The following is a 14918-nucleotide window of genomic DNA, read 5'->3' as shown; positions in this document are numbered from 1 at the left end:
ACACGGAGTTCCAGTCCTGGGCATCTGCCAGACAGCTAAGTGGGCATCATTTCACATGTTCACCAAACACTTCTGCCTGAACAGTCAGGTCTGAAGGGATGGGTATTTTGTCCGTTCATTATTGCAGGACTTCCTAGTATGATCTAGGTTTGCAGACCCTCCTCTGGAGATAGTATTGCTTTGGTATTTATTCTAAAGTAAAGAATCTGCAACTAGAAGTCTCTATCAGATGAACGAGTTACTTACCTTCGGTAGCGAATTAACTGGTAGAGACGTATTCTATTTGCAGATTCCTTACCAACCCACCCATCCGCCCTGCTCTGTGAACTGATTTCTAAGGACCGGGACTTCCCGTTCAGGGCCCTAGGTCTGACCACCAGAGTCTGTGTTCTTCATGGCTCCGCGCTTCTTGCGTGGAAAGTCGTGAAAAGAAACTGATGTTAGTACACAGGGAAAAATCTCTGGATCCAGACTGGTGGGGGAAATTCTAAGGTAAGGAATTTGCAACTAGACTATCTCTCTTCCAGATCATTTGTTACCAAAGATAAGTAACTTGTCTGTTGCATCCGCGTCCTATGGTCCCAACTCAGAGCTGCACGATGCCCCCTGTTAATGTGCAAAGGAATTGGTATGAAAGCTTCCAGTTCCATTCTGGTTCCTGGGGAAATTCAGAAGGTGAGGAATTTGAATCCACTCACTTTAGGTGTACTAGGTGCATACTTGTAATCACTCCTGTGGGTTTGGGAAGTTACCAGAGTGTCTGGACTATAGAAGAATGCGGCTCAGTTACCAATCAGGCGAAAGCCAGTAAAACGTTTCAGATTTGAAAGTAGGTCTATACAGTGATTCCTCCTTGAGAGTAAGGAAGAGTTGTTAAGGAAGAACGTTGCCCTTGAGATGGAGAGGATGTGCTGGTTCTTTGTCATTCAGGGTTGTGTGCATTCAGCTGGAGTAGTTATTGAGTGAGTGACTTGCCACCTGGTCCTCAGGATTAAGTGACTATCCACGGTTTGAGGTTTCCTCTGTTTACAGTCAGTAGGAACACGAAACACTCTGAAATCGTCTCCCATAAATGATTGCTGGTCGCTGGGAGTTTTTCTCCTAATAGATGTGAATGTCTTTAATAATGTGCAGGTGGAAAATATTTGGGTGACTTAATGAGGAAATTGAAATGCATCCTATGCGTTTACTTTATTGCCATTAGCATTAAAAGCATTACATAAACGTTAGAGTGAAAATGCCACGTTTCAAAAGGGACAAAGAATGTAATGACAATTTTCTACATCTTGAAGGTAACAACAAAATGAACCATGTGTAACAAAATGTGTTTTTCTTTTTGAATGACATATATTCATCACAATTACAGAAGTATGAGGCAATCTTTTATGCTGTGTTGTTTTCTGCCACCAATAATTATTTGTATGTACAACTGGGTGATAGGTGACTGAAAGGTTCATTCAAGCTCTAGCACACCTTCACTTATTCTTTGGAATGTGTATTTTGTGAGAAGGTATTTCTAACAAACCATTTGTGTAGTGATGCTCTGAAACATTTGTTGAGTATGTTAAGATAATTTTGTTGCACATAACCTCTTAAGTATTCAAACCAGCTATGCGTCGATGCTCCCTCAATTCTATGCATTTTGGCTAGAAATGTAACAAGGTGTTTTTTCCACTTAATTAGCACTGGGCCCTCGAAGACTGCTCTAGGTCCCAGAGTTCTTCCCAAACTACCTCAAAAAGGTAAGATTTGTATTTTCTGTTGTAACTTACATTGGAGTTGTGCTCATCGCAAATTATTTTGTTTCATATATTTGCATTAAATATGTAAAACAAAAAAATATATATATTATATTTACTGAACTTTTGTATGAACAAATGAGTAAAATGGCAAAGGTACATTGCAAGTTTTACTGTAGGATTCAATTCTAAATACATACATGCACAACTTTGATCAAATTGGTTTTGCCGATAAATTAGGTGTTCATGTTCATACATTTCTAGCTTGAGACTTAAGAATTTAAAGACCTATATCGTTTGTCGTCTTTTTCTTTTGATGAACGTATTAAATAAACATCTTATATGTTCATTCTTCAATGAACTGCTGTGAATTTCCAGGTGTGATATGCGTACAATTGCCAGTGCGCTGACATCAGTTCCTTTCTTTCGTCACCTTTTTTCTGTGTTGTGTTTTACTGTTTCCAAGATTCTTCCCTTAACAGTGTGCTGGGAGAAATGTCTCACCTGAAGACTAGGTGCTTCGATTTGTGCTGTTACTGCAAGAAAGAGATGTTGGCCATTTAGTGGCACGATATCTACCTGTGGTGTCTAGAGTTTACACATGATTCAAAGTCCTGAGACAAATGCTCCCTGATGTGCACAAAGGCCTGTATGTTTCCTAGCTCTATTCCAATGCTCATCCAGCTGCCGGTCCCATTCCAGTACAACATTGGGCAAGTCGAACGTGAAGTCTAACTAAAGGTCCCAGCATAAAAATCCCATGCAAGACTCTACCTAATCCCATCCCTCCTCCTTTAGGAGAAGTGGCACAATCTGCATTCGAAGGACACAATGTATATGTTCCGTTCTGTTCTTTTAACGTGGTCCTTATATTCTTCATGTCACACTGTTCGAGCTTATATGTAGTTGTTAATTTCGATTGATGACCATTAAAACGAGGTTCCTTATTGCAGTTACATGTGCGTGCTGTGTCCGTGAGCTGCAGGCACTGTCACTGCGACCTCTGTTTAACACCTTCTTCCCTGACAAGTTTGTGTTTCCTTTCTACCAAGAGTGGTGCACAAATGTGTGTTCTTTTCAGACCTTTGTAAAAGGTGGAAAATTATCACAAACCTGCTTCTGCTATTTTCTCTGAAGCTGACTCTCCTGACGAAAATCTCGTTTCTGTCAGGGCAGGTGATATTGTGCATCTTTTGAGTCCTTCAAGCCCATCAGCTGATACATTCCCTGCAGTGGACTCTTGAGAGCAGTGGAACCCTGTTCTCTGGAGTTTTGGGGCAGCCGGTTGCCATTCCCTAATCAAAGCAGGCTACTCTTGATAGGAGGGCTTTCCAAAACAGCCATGTTCAGACCCCTATATCCTGAAGTGATAGTTATTTTAGATGCTACAACTTTAGATCATCTTGAATGTGCCAATGTAAATGTGTAGTTGCCATTTCAGAAAACCCAAATCTACATAAATCTTCGGTAGTTAGGCTTAACAATGTTATCTGATTATTCCTTCTGAGAATCCAAGGAAAATGAGTTAATGTCTATCAGACAACACGACCGTGACATATGTAAGGCAGTGGCTGAGATTCATGTCCGTCCAGTGAGAAATCAATATAACTGTGGCTGTAGGCCCGTTAAGGAGGAATTTGACTGTCAGCAGTTCTTGTAGTGGGTCGCATCATTATAAAGGGGCTATTCTTCAGCAGACAGCCATTGATTAATTATGGAATGAGATTGTCTTTTGGGTGTAACTCATACTTTTCCTGCAGATGGTTTCTTTTTCAATGAAATCATTTTGCATTACAGAATAGCAGCATTTGGCACCAGGCAGTTGTTGAATAGGTTTTCAGGGGGGACGCAGCATGAACGCCACGGACCTGCAGTCTTAACTTATGTGTTCAGCTACAATTCTCTTAATTGAAAATATGATCAAAAAGATGTACTACCACGTGGTACATGTTATTCTTATAGTGCCAGATTATGTCAGGCATGCTTGGAATCCAGGCTTTTTGGGGCTCAATTGAATGGCTATGCATCCTTTTCCAGTGCAGCAGAACCTCTTATTTCAGCAAGGTAACCAAACTCTACCCTGAACCTGCATTCTTTGAATATTCATATATGGAACTTGAAAGGTTAGACCTCTTTACACTTTTCTTTCCTGCTAGTAGGGTACAGGTGTATTCTACTGCCAGCAACCCTCCCACTTGATACAATACCTGGGAATCAATAGCACCCTCTCCTATTCCTCCTTATACACTGATTTCTTTCAGGACCATCTAGGGGTTCTGTGTAAATGGTGCAATTGTGTATTTTACAGTTTTTTTAGAATTATTGATTTGAAGTTGAAAACAGTTACAAGAACTCTCTATGCATTTCAAGTGTTTCCATTGGTGCTCCCAAATCTAAGCTGTTGGGCGTACAATGACAAACTGGGACAATTATCTGTGGACAGATGTAAGAAAGTACCTCTTTTGACATGATCACCCCACACTTTATGCCTGGCTTCTGGTGCAATTTTGACTGAAAGTGCACTGGGTTCCTGCTTAACAGGTCTCCAGTGCCAGATCTCTCCCACTAAAACTGCACAGTCATTTTTCCAAATTGTCAAACCTTTAACTACCACTGTAAGTACCTAGTAAATGGTACCCCTGGTACTAGGGCATGGGGTATTAAAGGAAGGCCCTTGAGGGCTGCAGCATGAATTGTGCCACTCTCAGGGACCCTCTCACTAAGTGCACACAGTGCTGCACTTAGCTGCCTGCTTGTCTTGCTGCAGAACTAAAATGAAAGCACAACACAGCACACTGGCCCCCTTTACACTGCATGCAATGTATGTAAGTAACCCCTGTAGCAGGCCTTCCAGCATTATATCACATGTGAGGGCATACCTGCGTAAGCAGATATGCTCCTGGTATGTCTTTGTCAATTCTCAAGCATAGTAAGTGAACAGTGACACCATTTTAAGTATATGTGCTGGACACTGGTCATTATGAGTTCCCCAGCTACATGATGGCTTCACTGAAGACAGGGATGTTTGGTATAAAGCATCTCGTATTAATTAACTCTCACTGAATCCAGTGATGGATTTATTATTACACTCACTCAGAGGGCACCTTAGAGGTGCCCCCTGAAAACCTGCCAACTGTTCAAAACCAGTGCAGTCTCCTTAGCCAGAGCTCTAACCCACTGAGGTGAGAGCCAATGCTCTTGAGGGCTCTGGACGGGGGTGCTAACACCTCATCCAGGCAAGATGGACGTTACAGGGTGGGGAGCGTCAAAGGCCTTGCCACCTTTGAAATTCAACCCAGGTCTCTCCTGGGCTGACCCCCAGTTCCTGACCCCACTTTTGGTGGCAGGACTGGCGGGAAAATTAGTAAAATTAGGAGGAGTGCCCACTTCATGCCAGTTCCACCCACGGGTGGACATGCTGAAGTGGACACTACTTTTTAAATTCCTCCATCTTGTTTGGAAGAAATTAGACCACTGGGGTTAGGGTTATGCCCACGTCCCAAAGGAAGTGGTCATAAAAGTTTGAAGTCACCCTAAAGGTGAGTACCTCATTGGCTACCACCTGGTACTCCCTGTAACACCCTTAATTCGGTATTTAGGTGGCACCCCTGAACCCTAGAACTCAGATTCCTGACGACTTAAGCAGAGCCGGACACTACAGAGTTGCACCAGCAGAGAGGACTGTAGACACCAACTGACTTGGCCCCAGCCCAACCGGCCTGGCTGCAGCCCACGATGATCCTGAACCAAAAGACGACCCGTCCTGCAGACCAGTGACCTCCAAAGCTTTGGGAGGACTGCCTGCCTTTGACAAGATCTCCAGCGGACCTGTTAAAAAAGAAACCAACTTTAAAAGAAAAATAACTCTACCCTTAGCAACCGCGAAACAACCTCTGCACTCACTTCTGCACGTGATGCCCACAGCCCGAGCCAAGTGCCCCATCAGTCCTGTGTAGGTTCCCCACTGATCCTGAGCCCACCTTGGGGTGACCCCTGCCTGACTCTGCCTCAAAGCCCGCAGCCTCAAACTGAAGACTCTCCCTGACCGTGATCTGCCCGGTACACTGTTCCCAACGCCAAAGGTCATCCCTGCACCTGGAGCCCCTGAGCCTTGTGCGGCTGGACCTTCAGTGTCCTTACCTCCCCTAGTACCAGAACTTACCTGTGCAGCTGTGGGTTTTCTTCGTTCAGCTGCCGAGCCTGCAGCCTTTTTCCAGAACTGATCTCCCCCATTGATTTGCATTGGTCGGCGGATGCTTTGTTTGCCCTCTGCACCCGGCCACCCCTGTGCTGCCGAGGGTGTAAGTTTGGTGCTGCCTTTTGGCTCCTGTAGGATGCCAGCTCAGTTTATGGTGTACGCCTATGATGGGGCAGCCTATACTGAGACCAGGAAACCTTTAGTGATAGTGTTTTGGTGCCTAGATAACAAAGCTCTCTAGGGGTAGCTGTGGAGAGCAGCTTAGTCTTACCAAGAAGGAGTGTAAAGTACTTATAATACCACAGTAGTTAGTCAGTGATTGTCACACAAGAAAGAACCACACGCAGGCTCTCATTACGAGTGTGGTGATCTTAAAATCGTCACACTCGCGGTGGCGGTCGGACCACCGACAAAGTGGCGGTCTGACCTCCACATTACGACTGTGGCGAAAGCGCCACGGTCAGACCACCGGCACTGCCACTTTTAGGCGGACCAATGGCCTGGCGGTGCCAGCAGTCTTAATCCGCCAGGGCAGCCCTGCTTGGGGATTACGACCCTGTGTCTGCCAGCTTTTGCATGGGGGTTCTACTGTCATGCAAAGGCTGGTGGAAACTGAGTGCCGGGGCCCCCTGGCTGCCCCTGCACTGCGCATTCACTTGGCATAGGCAGTGCAAGGGCCCCCATGGACAACCCTGTCACCCTTTTCACTGCCTGAATTACAGGTGAGAAAACCATATAATAAGAAAGTGGTATTAGAGTGGAGGTGCCCAACCGAGGTAAGTGTGTTAGAATCCCAAGGGCTGGGGGAGTAAGGAATTACCAGAGGTAAGTATTAGAAATCTCACAGGAGCCCGGGTGTAGAGTGGTTATCAAGCTGTGTGTCCCATAGGCTAACACAGCACCATTGTGGTTGGAATTTTCGGATATTCAGGACCCTTCCCAGAGGACCCCGAGGTAACTAGTTGGCACAAGGAAGTTTGGATAGTGCCCCCACCCAGGGATACGCAGAGGACCAGAGTATCTACACCAGGGAGCCCAGGTGTATAAGGGTGAAGTGACTTCGGAAACTTTTGTTGGAATCAGTGGGAACCTTGGTTGTCCAGCTGTTGTCACAACCCGTGGACCAGCTTGGTGGAACCCAAAGGTGGATTCCAGACGAGAAGAACCTGAAAAGGAAAGGGGCAGTGTCCAGACTTCTCGGAGATGTCCAGATGGTGCAGGTAGGCAATGCCCACCCTCCTAGAGGTGAAGTTCTTGCAGGTCGGTGAACGAAGAAGTCACACTTGGGAGTCTAGGGGATGCAGGTAGTTCCTTGGAGTCACCCACGAGCTGTCCCACGTCAGTCGCTGGATTACAGGAGGGTCAGTGGTCAGCAGCAGCACCAAAAAGCATTGGCAAATGCAAGAAGACGTTGCAGGAAGTTTGCAGGATTGTGGGGACCAGCAAGGTCAAGGAGACTCAACACTTGGAGAGGAGTCGGGGTTTGCACTCAGGAGAGCCAGGAGGAATTGTTGGAGCCCCAACGAGTGACCCTCTGGCAGCAGGCACAGGGAGTTGCAGGGAGGCCTCAGCAGCACATCCAAGCAGGATTCCCACACCACAGGAGTTGCAGAGTGGAAGCTGAATTTGTAGTTGCAGAGTGCCGGAGGCGGGGCTTTCTTGGAGCTTTAAGATCTCCTGGAGGAAGAGTCATCAAGCCTTTGTAATGGCAACAGTCACAGTGCAAAGGGGTTCCATTCCAATGGCTGCAGCAAAGGCCCACTGTCTCCCAAGTTGGTCAGAAGATAAGTTGGACCTAGAGAGGACAACAGAACCACCACCTGTGTTGCAGAGCCTTTTGACTTCCGTGGGACAGCACGATCCACCAACCAGTGGTTTTCGTCTCCTTCACTCCAAGGGAGATTCCTTCTTGCGTCTTGTTGCAAACAGAGACCTTGTGACGCTAGAGGATGCACAGCCACAGATATTGCAGAAATCGTGCAGGAGCTGGAGAAACAATGTTGCAGTGGGAGTCCTCCCAGCTGGATACAGTCTTATTTCAGTTCCAAAGGCAAACCAGCAGCTGTTCCGGCGGCCAGGAGCAGAAGAGTCTTTCAGAGAGTTCCTTTGTAGAGTCTTGCTCGAATAATCTGAGGACCCTTCCTCAGGGGAGCCCTAAAGTAACCCTAAAAGGGTGTTGGTCACCATCTGCAGTGAAACACCTATCAGAGGTGGTCAAGGACGACATCTACCTGGCCTAACCGGTCAGATGCTCATAGGGGCCTCTGCACATCTTATTTCCAAGATGGCAGAATCATGTGGCCACCTGGCAGAGTTTTGTGCACCTCTCCAGGGAGGAGCTGGATAGGGGGGTGGTCACTCCCCTATCCTTTGTTGGGTTTCGCGCCAAACTGCACTGGTGCAACCGGTTTATGCAAGGAGGGCACCAAATGTGGCCTACAAAGCAGTCTGGTGGCTCTTCAAGGCCACCCCAGCCCAGAGATGCCTTGTTCTCAAGAAGAGGAGGTCACACCTACCTCCTACAGGAAAACCTTTGTTCTGCCTTTCCAGCTTGAATTAGGCTCCGCAGCAGTGGGCCAGAACCATGTCTGAGGTCTGCATCAGCACAGGTTGGCATGCAGACCTTGCAAGGCTGTACAGGTAGATCTGGGGTTTCCTCTAAGGAACTCCCAGAGTACATAGTATCATGCAGCTAACATTGAAATCGGTGTAGTTGCATGATTTTAACATGTTAGATTCCAGGCATGCCCAGGTTTGGGGAATCCATTATGTAGTTGGACTACTTGTGTTGACCAGTATCCACTACATCCCTTAACATGGCTTCCCCGCACTTACAAAGCCCAGGGATTGGAGTCTGGGATTTGTAGGGACACTTCTGATTATGCAGGGGTGCCCTCACACTCAGGACCATGCACCTGGCCCTTGGGCCGAAGCACCTACCACAGGGGTGAATTACAGGGTCCACGTGCAGTGACCGCAGTATAAGGCAAGCCTAATACCTAAAGTGAAATGTGCATGCATCATTTCACGCAGGCTGAAATGTCAGGCCTGCAGACACAGTTTTCATGGGCTCCCATGGGTGGCATGATACATGCTGCAGGCATGGGAGACCCCTGGTGCACCAATGACCTAGGTACCTAAGTACCATATACTAGAAACGTACATGGGTGCAACAGTATGCCAATTGTGGGGTGCAAAAAGTCACCATACTTCCAAACTTGGAGGTGGGTATCACAGACACTGGGGTCCTTATTAGCAGTGTACTACAGTCTAAACACACTGACAACAGGCAAAATATGGGGGTAACTATATCAGAAAGATGCTACTTTCCTACAACCCTATGCGTACCTCAACCCCAGGAGATCGACCCCTGACACAGCACATCTTTGGTTACCCCGTCTCCATTGGTTAACATTGGGAGACCGACGCTGTGTTGGCACTCTGCACCTGGCCACCCCTGTGCAGCTGAGGGTGTACGTTTGGTGCTACCTTGTGGCCCCCCCTTGTGCTTACCACAACTGCAGGAGATCGACCCCTGACACTGCGTTACTCACCAATGGGCAGTGCATCTTTGTTCACACTCGGTTTTCATTGGTTAACATTGGGCCCCAACTCAAAATTTGACCTCTTCACCCAGCCACCCCTGTGCCGCTGTGGGTGCACTCTTAGTACTGATTTGAACCTTGCCTGGTGTTCACCTAAAACCGCGAATACTGGATTTGTAAGGCGTGTACTTTCCTGAAAAACTATTTCTTGTTTTCCTCCCATAGGTTAACATTGTTGAACTGAAAAATTGCACAAAGTGTTGATTTTTGAAACTGCAAAGTATTTATGCTTGTAAATCTACTTACCTGATTACGAAGTTCTTGGGTTTTAAACGTATATAAGAGAAATGTTATTTTTCTAAATTGGTCTTGGATTTATTCTGTGAGTGTTTGTCTCATTTATTGCCTCTGTGAGTACAACAAATGCTTAGCCTAACTGCTCGCTCACACCTCCACAAATAGAGCATTAGTCCTATCTATCTTTGCCTCTGTAATACTAATTGGGGATCCACTGGACTCTCTGCACAGTGTACTTGTTTTTAGTGTACTATATAGAGAGACTGTGGAAAGGTAAATTATTTTTCACCTAATTGGGAGGGGAAGTCCTTCACAAACAGAACACTAGGTCTACCCATTGTTCACTTTTGATGTGGAATTTACCGGACTCATAGTGCACATGAGCATGTCCCAGTCATATACATGCTCCAATTTCCTGCTTCTAGTTAGATATGACTATATTTCCTAAGTTATATAAGTGAGTAGGGCTTCATGGGTGTAAATGAAGGTGTTACGTGCAGGTGTTAATTAGCAGGCAGCATTTCCTCAAGTATTAACACATTTCTTTATTGCTGCATCATTACTACACCTTAAAGCCTAAAACAATTGAAAAACAGCAAGCAAACATGAAAGTTAAGAAATGTATCTGTAGCCTTGCAGAAAGACAATGAAAACCAATTCAACGCCCCTGGGGCAGTACAGATGTGTTCAGGTTATCTGGGGAATACTTCAGACGATAAAGGCTGTGTGGAGGAACATCAGGAAACCATATAATGAAGATAAGCTACTTGTTATTTTATTTGCCATTACACCTGTCTGATGTTAAGGAAACTTCAACATTTAACACAGGACTAAGTGACACTAAGATTACAATCGTAATTTGTGTATAGTGGAATATGTGTATTTCCATACAGGCTTTTTACCCGCTAACAGCACTCATTCTGACACCCCATTTTTTCAAAGGCATAGGATTTTGAATGTGTTTTAAGAAAATTTATTTAACAGAAAATTAACCCTATGGAAAGGCTGCTGTTTGTAGATTTCTAACAGGAACATCTTAGCAACCCCAGACATCTGGATTTTCTTTCTACAGCAATGAGTTCTCACTGTTAGTGGGTTTTGTTGGTTGTCAGCAGTTATGAGATAATGTGACCTCACTGGAAGGGATTATGAAGATATACTTATGAAAGCTAGCGATCCCCCTCCCTCTCTATGCCTTGTGTAGCACATTGTGCTCTAGATCATGGATGCATCAGGGTGTTCTTGAGCTTTCACCCTTACTCGTAATTTATCCAGTCATGTACACCGGTGCCTCGTATACTGTTGCCCACCATAATGCACCATTTTTGCCCTATCCATTTTTCGACCATCCAGCTTACTTTAGTGCTGTCCTGCTGTAGGAGATTGAGAGCATTTTCTCCATGGCAGCTGAGTGCGGTTGGAGTTCGGTGTGAGGCATTGGTCATCGTCTTGTGGTAGTTGTCAGTAGGGTGCGTAGCATTTTTGCGAATTCTAAACAAAGTGTCTTTGATACATATGCTTGATACTTACTTGAAAGTGTACTTACCTGCAACAAGATTCTTTTAGTTCTAGAAATAAAGTAACAAAAATATTTATTGCCTGTGTGTGTGTACAACAAATGCTTTGCACTACCCCCTGATACGCCTAACTGCTCGACCACACTGACACAAAAGAGAGCATTATTATTATCAACTTTAGCCTCTGTTAAGCCTCTGGGGAATCCCTGGACTCTGCACACTATATCTCATTTTGATATAGTATATACAGAGCCAGCTTCCTACAGACATGGTGTAGCTCTCTGAGGGGACTGCGAAAGATCTGAAGTGGTGGCCTTTGAACCGCGATTGGGTCCGAGGCGGATCCCTCTCCCTTTCCCAACTAGATCTAACGGCAGTGATAGATGCGTCACTCCTGAGTTGAGGCAGCCACATAGAAAATGTGGAGATCAGAAGCGTCTGGTCGCCGTCAGAATCCGGGGTCCATATCAATTTTCTGGAGCTCAGGGCTATCAGGCTAGCATTGAAAGCTTTCCTTCCCTCTCTCAAAGAGAAAGTGATGCAGGCATTCATAGACAACATCACTGCCACGTGGTACTGCAACAAGCAGGACAGGGTGGGGTTGTTGACCCTTTGCTAAGAAGCTCTGCGCCTCTGGACATGGCTGGAACATCAGGGCATAAGCCTGGTGGATCAAAATCTGGTGTGCTCTCTGAACGCCTGAGCAAACAAACTTAGCCATCAGTGCCTAGTCGATCACAAATGGCTTCTCCAACCATAGGTGGCGCAAGGTCTCTTTCAGCTGTAGGAAGAGCCTTGGTTAGATCTGTTCGCCTCTTCAGAGAACACGCACTGTCAGCTATTTTGCGCATTGGAGTTTCCAAGGTGGCACTCGCTCTGTGACACTTTTCGTCTCGAGTGGAACTTAGGCCTCTTTTCCACCAATACCACTCCTCCCAGAGTTCTCATGAAGATCAAGAACGACCAGGCCCAAGTAACTCTTGTGACTCTGGACTGGACTGAAGAGTCTGGTGTCCAAGGCTCTTAAGCATGGCCATCGACCCTCCAATCAGACTGTCTCTTTGGAAGGATTTTCTGTTGTCACAGCAGCAGGGCACTGTTCTCCACTAGAACCTGTCCAGTCTGATTTCTTGCATGGATATTGATCAGCGGCAGTTGACAGCTTTTGACTTTCTGCCCGAAGTCTGTAATGTTATCTTGGCAACCAGGCATTCCTCCACCAAAGCAGTATATGCCTGTCGTTTGAACACATTTGTGGCATGTTGTACTGACAAGTCTGTTGCCCCAGTCTATGCCCCTCTTTCTGAGGTCCTTTTGTTTGTTCTTTCTCTTCCAGAGCAGGGCTCTGCTCTGGTCGCCCTTATGGGTTATTTGTCTGCCATCTTGGCTTTTCTCTGATTGCCTGACCAACCCTCTTTGTTTAAATCTCCCATTGTTGGTAGATGTCTGAAGGTTCTTACCCATATGTTTCCTCCTTCTCCATTCATATTTCTCCAATGGGATTTGAACTTGGTGCTTATCTTATTGATTTTTGCTCCTTTTGAGCCACTTCACAATTCTTACCTAAAAGACAGTCTTTCTGGCCATCACTTCTACTCGCAGAGTGAGGGAGCTGCAGGCTCTTTCCTCGAAGCCACCTTTAATTTCTGTCAATCCTGACACGGTGATGCTTCGTACCAGGGCTTCCTTTTTACCTAAAGTGGTCACGCCCTTCCAAGTAGATCAGTCCATTACCTTGCCTACTTTTTACGCGCACCCCACATCCCTGCAAGAAAGAGGAGAGACTCCACTGCCTGGACCCAAAAAGAGCATTGATCGTACTAAAGTGTTCCGGGACCACTCTTGTGAGTTATGTGGTGCAAAGAAAGGTCGGGTAGTGCAGAAAAGAACCATCTCCAGATGGGTTGTTCTCTGCATTGAAATGGGCTATGCATTGGCTAAGAAGCAACCTCCGGAGGGTTTGCCTGCTCACCCCACCAGAGCAAGTGCTGCCACCACACCACACAAAGTTCCAGTCCTGGGCATCTGTCAGGTAGCAATGTGGACATCTTTGCTTACTTTCACCAAACACTACTGGTTGGACAGTCAGTTCCACAGGGACCGGCACTTTGCTCGTTACATCATGCAGGACTTTCTAGTATTATCTTGGTTCACAGACCTATCTCCGGGGTTGGTATTGCTTTAAGGTAAGGAATCTGCAACTTGAAGTCTATCAGATGAACACGTTACTTACTGTAGGAAGTTGGCTCTGTATATACTATGTCAAGGTAAGAGATAGTGTGCACAGAGTCCAAGGGTAACTCTTAGGGGTAAGATAGTGGCAAAAATACATAATTCTAATGCTCTATTTTGTGGTAGTGTGGTCGAGCAGTAAGCTTATCAGAGGGTAGTGTTAAGCATTTGTTGTACACACACAGGCAATAAATGAGGAACACACACTCAAAGACTTAACTCCAGACCAATAGTTTTTATATAGAAAAATATATTTTCTTTATTTTTAGAACCACAAGTTCAAGATTTGAAGTAAATTCATAAAATGTAAGGTACTCCACACAGGTAGGTTAGGAACTTTGAATTAGAGCAATAACATATACAGTTTTTGTTAAAATGTCAACAAGCTATTTTAAAAGTAGACACAGTGCAAAAATCAACAGTTCCTGGGGGAGGTAAGTAATGGTTAGTTTGTCAGGTAATTAAAACACTTAGAAGTCTCAGTACCTGGGCATAGGCAACCCACCGTTGGGGGTTCAAGCAACTCCAAAGTTACCACACCAGCAGCTCAGGGCCGGTCAGGTGCAGAGGTCAAAGAGGTGCCCAAAACACATAGGCGCCTCTGAAGAACAGGGGTGCTCCGGTTCCAGTCTGCCTACATGTAAGTACCTGCGTCTTCGGAGGGCAGACCAGGGGGGTTTTGTAGAGCACTGGGGGAGGGACACAAGTAGGCACACAAAACACACCCTCAGCGGCACAGAGGTGGCCGGGTGCAGTGTGCAAGCAGGCATCAGGTTTTGTATTGGAATCAATGGAGGGACCTGGGGGTCACTCTGGCGGTGCAGGCAGGGCATGGGGGCTTCTAGGGCCAGCCACCAACTGGGCTAGGTAGAGGGTCACCTGGCAGTCACTCCTGCACTGAGGTTCGGCTCCATCTGGTCCTGGGGGCTGCGGGTGCAGTGCTTGGTCCAGGCGTCGGGTCCCGTGCTTGGTCCAGGCATCGGGTCCCTTGTTACAAGCAGTCTCGGTCAGGGGGAGCCTCTGGATTCTCTCTGCATGCGTCACTGTAGTGTTTCAGGTGGGTCGTCTCGGGCTACTCACGAGGTTGCAGTCGCCTGTGAGTCCTCCCTGTGGTGTTGGTTCTCTGGAGCTCAACCCGGAGGCGTCGGATGCAGAGGGTGAAGTCTCACGCTTCCGGCGGGAAGAGTGAAGTCTTTGAAAGTTGCAATATTGTTGCTGTTTGTTGAGCAGAGCCGCTGCTCACAGGAGTTTCTTGGTCCTTAGGTTTAGGGCAGTCCTCTGAGGCTTCAGAGGTCGCTGGTATCAGTTGGATGTGTTGCTGTTGCAGTTTTCCGAGTCAGGAGACAGGCCGGTAGGGCTGGGATCAAAGCAGTTGTCGTCTTCCATCGTC

The 14918-nt window shown here is 46.4% G+C and overlaps 1 protein-coding gene across 6 annotated transcripts in view; it reads left to right on the top strand.

Moving 5' to 3' along the window:
• ASAP1 (ArfGAP with SH3 domain, ankyrin repeat and PH domain 1) overlaps positions 1-14918 on the top strand; it is a 1537410-nt gene that overhangs the window by 1397767 nt on the left and 124725 nt on the right. For all 6 annotated transcript variants that reach the window (XM_069220757.1, XM_069220758.1, XM_069220756.1 and 3 more), the window contains one exon: positions 1684-1742. In XM_069220757.1, coding sequence (XP_069076858.1) covers positions 1684-1742 — 59 coding nt within the window. The remainder of the gene's footprint in view (positions 1-1683; positions 1743-14918) is intronic.

Source organism: Pleurodeles waltl, chromosome 2_2 (assembly GCF_031143425.1).
Source record: "Pleurodeles waltl isolate 20211129_DDA chromosome 2_2, aPleWal1.hap1.20221129, whole genome shotgun sequence".
Classification (NCBI taxonomy): Eukaryota; Metazoa; Chordata; class Amphibia; order Caudata; family Salamandridae; genus Pleurodeles; species Pleurodeles waltl.
The sequence above is the reverse complement of the archived record's forward strand: the minus strand, read 5'-3'. Positions and strand labels throughout refer to the sequence as shown.